A 4,935-nucleotide genomic window follows, 5' to 3' on the forward strand; every position below is an offset into this window, starting at 1 on the left:
CCGAGGACCCGCCCCCTCCTCCTCCTGCGATTGGCCGAGCGCCTTGTCTCTCTGGCGCGCCCCCAGCCCATTGGGCGAGGCGGTGGCGCCCCCCCCGCCCCTCCCGGTTCTGTCGGTTGAGCCGAGCTGAGAGTAAATAGAAGCAGGAGCCCAAAATGGCGGAGCCGCCGAGTCCGGTTCGTGGCGCGGCGTCGCCGGAGCAGGAGCCGTTCGGCGCCAGGCCGGCTCCGGACGCGAAGGCCTCCCGTGGGTCCCAGCCAGCCGCGAAGAAAATGAAGGGAGCTGACGAGAGGAGCCTGAAGGGCGCTAAGCGCGTCAACGGTGAAGGGGGCGGTGGTGGCGGGAGCGGCAAGCAGCCGCCGCCGCTCCCCGCCGTGGTGCCCAGCTACGGCGCCCCCGCGGCGTGGGGCTTCCCCGCGCTGCCCCCCGGCCCCGCGGGGGGCGTGGGGGGCTTCGCCTTCCCCCCTCAGCTGCCCCGGAAGCTGCTGTCGCCCGCCGTGCTGCTGCCGTCGTCCGCCTCCCCCTCCTCTTCCTACCAGCAGCACCAGCACCGCCACCACAGGCACCGCCTGGCCCTGGCCGTCGAGGCGGGAGGCGGCGGCCTCGGTGCGGCCGCCGCCGGGAGCACCAAGCCGAAGAGGCCCAAGGAGAAGCGCGACAAGGAGAGGAAGAAGCACGGAGCGGCGCCCGTGGCGGCAGCAGCCGGCGATGGCGGCGGGGGCCTGAGCGCGGCCGGCCGCGAGGAGAACGGCGAGGTGAAGCTGCTGCTGCAGAGAGGTGAGAGCGGGGCCGGGGCTCTGCGCGGGGCGGCGGCCGGGAGGGCGGAGGAGGGAGGAGAACCGCGGAGCAAGCGGGAGCGGCAGCCTGGCGCGGCCGGGCGCCGTGTGCCTGCGCCGCTGGGGCTGCGTTAGCTGCCGGAGGGGAGCAGGAAATGGTCGTGATGCGCGGCGCGGCTGGCGGGAATGGCTGCCTCGCCCGCCCGCCCGCGTAAACGTGCTGCCCTGCGGCTAGGGCTGCCTTGGGGGGGGGCTTGCCTTTGCTCGCCCCGCGCTGCGCTGCCCAGCTTGGGATAGCCGGGCTTGTGCCTGCGCCTCGGACCTCGGCAGGAGGCCGTTGACGCTGTGTGAGTTTGCAGAGAAGGCAGCGGCAGCTTAGTCTGCCGTCGATCCTGTCAAAAAAAGGGGTGTGGAATTAGCTGTGGCGTCAGCCAGAAGCTGCCAGAGGCCTTAGGGTTTTCTTACCTATTAGGGAAATAAGAGTGTCTATTAAWTTAATAGAGATCTGCGAACAAAATTGGATTTCTGTCATTGCTGTGGGGGAAAAAGGAGAAGACCACGTGTTACAAAAACAAATTAAAACCAAAACCCTCTAACAGTCTTGTTTATTGACCTATGAATTTTGGCAGGCAATGTCACAGAACGTTAGATATGCTTAAAATTTAGATATCTTGTCATTCATCATCTCGTYTGGTTCCTTTTTCAGTTTTTTGGAGTTCATTAGGCTAAAATCTTACAAAAAATACCTGAGGCCTTCAGAAGGWGGAAGGGGTGTAGTGCTGGATTACTTTATTAATTGGGCTGGGCCAAAATGGCTGTACCAGGTAAGACAAGATACTAGGCTAGATTGTTGCTGGCATTTCTAAATGGTTAGAAAGTAGTGTAAAATAATGCAAGAACATACCTGTTTATTTCCTGGAARTGCTTTCCCAATTAATTGCCAGTGATCCTAAATCAGTGATCCTGTATTTTCATGCAAGTGCAAAGATGTCAACAAAAAGCTTGAAACACTCACTACACTACCTATTTTAAACAAACTCTTTATTTCAAGGAAAAGATAAACAATGACTTCTATGCAGGCTTGTTATTCTGGTCCATACCTGTACTTGCAGGATGAGCTAAGCTTGTAGAGAACAATTGCTAACATTAATATGCTTTTTTTTTGTCTAGTGTTTACCWTGTCTAGCTGCCTTATTACATTGTTACCACTAGTATCTTAGACTCTGATTCAGTAAAAGATACTCAGATTCATCTACCTTTAAAAAGTTTTTTTAAATCACTTACATTTGCATCGTTCAGCATGGTGTCATCTTGTGCTTGGAGTCTCGATAGCTAGAAAAGTGCTGGTGTACAAGCTGAGCTTAGAAAACGGTATTTTTGCACTTTCAAATATTTCATTTGAGGTATGTTCTCTTTCTTGTCCTATCTGAAAGATGTCTTAGAAAAARTCTTCAGAAATAATTTTCAGTACCTGTATTTGATGTTCGTGAAGCCTTTTTGTTTTCAAGGATAGCTATTAAGGAATTCCCAYAGTATCTTGAAAAATTATGAAAATAATAGTGTCCTGTCAGTGTTGCACAACTTTAACAACAGATCTTGGAGAACAAGATAAAAATGGAAGGATCAAATGTTCTTGTAAGCTGATAAAAGAAATGATGATAGTGATGGTGTCAAATGAATAACTGTTAATTGAACCCTCCTGGAAGTAGTGTTTGGCCTTCTAGTGGAGGCYCAACACTCTGTTACTTATGGGAACTTACGTTACTTATGGGAAGGATTTTYTCGCAAATAAAGCTTATATATTTGCAGGGACAAGTACTTGAGCTTCTAGTTGCTGTTTTCTCAGAACAGATATTTCTACCTTTGATTTATTTCTTGAAAATGTAAGTACAGGCAACCAGTAACGCTTTCCAAGACGTGTGATCCCTTTATAGCATCAGTGTCTCTAGACTTCTGTTTAAAGGAAGTAGCTCCTATAGCTGTAACTTGATTGTCTAGTTTTGTATGTAATTATATATATGTTTACTGAATATAAAGTTCTTCAAATTTTTCAGAGGATGCTGAAAGAAGGTAACGAATACACAAAGTCCCCTACTCTGAGAACAGCCAGCCTTTTAATTTTATATTCTATATTTGACTGTAGATTAAGGAACAGGTTTGTGCTGTTGATCCTGTGAATAATTTACTTTCCAGAGAGGAAGGGAGGCATGCAGTTATAATGCAGGAGGGGGGGGAAAAAAGAGAGAGTGGTGAGAGAGGGAGGGCATGCAGAATCTTGAGCACAAATACAGAGCACAGAGGAAAATGAAGAATGATGTTTTAGGGTGGGGAGGGGTGGAGTAGTGAGAACTTGTGCCTTGGGACTATGATGTAGACTCAAAGAAACTATCATAGAGAGTCCAGGTGCATGGCGACGTGGAATTAATAAATTTGAGGTTCTGGTTTGAAAGGGGGGGGGGGGAAATGGCATGCAAGAACTGTGTAAGAAGGAGATGATTCTGATCTTGGTATGGTGCRTAAGATATATGGATGGATGCTATAGAAAATGCAAGGAAGATTAAAGGAAGGATATAATAGTAGGAAAGTGGAAAAATTTAGGTAGCCTACAGATATGATATCATGGTGAATTTAAAAGATTTGGTATAATTAAAAAAAACGAGAATCTTGCACACAGATTTTGTATGGGAGATGGAGCAATACAGGGTGCCACCTGTATATGTAACAAGATGAGTTCATAGAAGCTGTGAAATGTGCATCTAGTAAATGATACTTTCTAAAAATCAACCTAATACAGGGAAGCCTGTTGTCCTTTTTCTGGAGTCTGCAGTTAGACAACCATGCAGCATGGAGTTCGCAGCATTGTTGATGATTATTTTCCCCCTTAGTGTTCAGAACTGCTACACGTATCATTGTCACACCTACAAGAAAGAATATTGTGCAAATTACAAGAGTAAATATGCAAAAATCTCTAAAAGAAGCAAAATATAAAAAGATCAGCACGTGAGATGGGGGAGACTTCCTCAATATTTACGAGGCTCTGAAGATCGCCATGCTCTTAATAGCAGCAAAGCTGCAGAGGCAATACACAGGGTTACAACAGATAGAGTGTTGGTTAGTTCCAGGTTCTGGAACTAATTAGTTCTAGTTCCAGGTAGAACTTGCTGTTGATGGCGTGGGGGTGGGGGGGAAGCCCATGCCTCTGATTTGGGAGGATTTTTTTTTTTAAAGAAAAACCAAAGAGATAATGTTTGTCCTTTGCTTGCAGTGGTGATTATTAGCAAGAGAGTACAGTTTAGAGGCACCTTCCTTTCCTAAATGATATGAAGACTTTAAGCTTGATTATAGCAGAGGTGGATGAGAKATTCAAGAAAAGAAATACAGAAATTTTAAATAGCTTTAAGCAGGTTTTCACTTACAGACTTTTCCAGTCTTTTCGTTCATTGGAAGGACCTTTAACTCACAAAGTCATAATCGGGCTTTGCAGCTTGTGCTTCAGTTAAATGAACAGAGTAGAATGAACCCTTCTGAGGTGTCATAGGGCATTCAGGTGCAGACATGGACCAAGTATGCAGAGAACCTGAAGATTGTTTGCCTTAGACATGGTTTCTCCTGCAGCTGTGAGGTATAGAATGCTTAAAATAAGTTAAATTTTACATGGCAAATGTGTTTTGATAGTGGTATTAGGTTGTGTAATAATTTTTTTCTAAAAATCATTTAGAATAATTTCTAAAAATTTATTTAGAAATAGTGCAAATTTGACATAGATGATTGCCATTACAGTTTATGACTATACCAATTCAGTTGGTGTAACTGCTACTCTGTTCTAATGGTTCAAAACTGAAATTGTTTTCTTAACTGTGCAAAGCTTTAATGAGCCACTCCCTGCTTGATCAGCTTATGGTTGTCCAAAAATCTTAGGATTTTTTGTTTTGTTACACAAACACAGAATGTGAGCCAAATGCATCAGCAATCTTTTCTGATTTTCTTACCATTTTGTAGAATTTTGTGTGCAGTTTCCCTCTCACTCCCTGTTTTGTAATAATCCCTTTGCTGATAAGATTTCTTTAGTGTGCAAGCAATTACAAAATGAAACTAATCCTTCTATCTTGCTGTTGGGGTTCTCAAATGAGCAAGAAAGCAAAGCTGAGCATGGTGCTAT

The 4,935-nt window shown here is 45.9% G+C and overlaps 1 protein-coding gene across 4 annotated transcripts in view; it reads left to right on the forward strand.

The window, feature by feature from the left end:
• The first annotated feature begins 117 nt into the window (after positions 1-117).
• Positions 118-4,935, forward strand: part of RSBN1L (round spermatid basic protein 1 like) — a 52,617-nt gene continuing 47,799 nt past the window's right edge. For all 4 annotated transcript variants that reach the window (XM_085298666.1, XM_085298675.1, XM_085298691.1 and 1 more), the window contains exon 1: positions 118-777. In XM_085298666.1, coding sequence (XP_085154792.1) covers positions 156-777 — 622 coding nt within the window. In that variant the 5' untranslated portion in view covers positions 118-155. The remainder of the gene's footprint in view (positions 778-4,935) is intronic.

This window comes from Rhea americana, unplaced genomic scaffold (genome assembly GCF_003343005.1).
Source record: "Rhea americana isolate MKP2758 unplaced genomic scaffold, rheAme1 scaffold_1, whole genome shotgun sequence".
NCBI lineage: Eukaryota > Metazoa > Chordata > Aves > Rheiformes > Rheidae > Rhea > Rhea americana.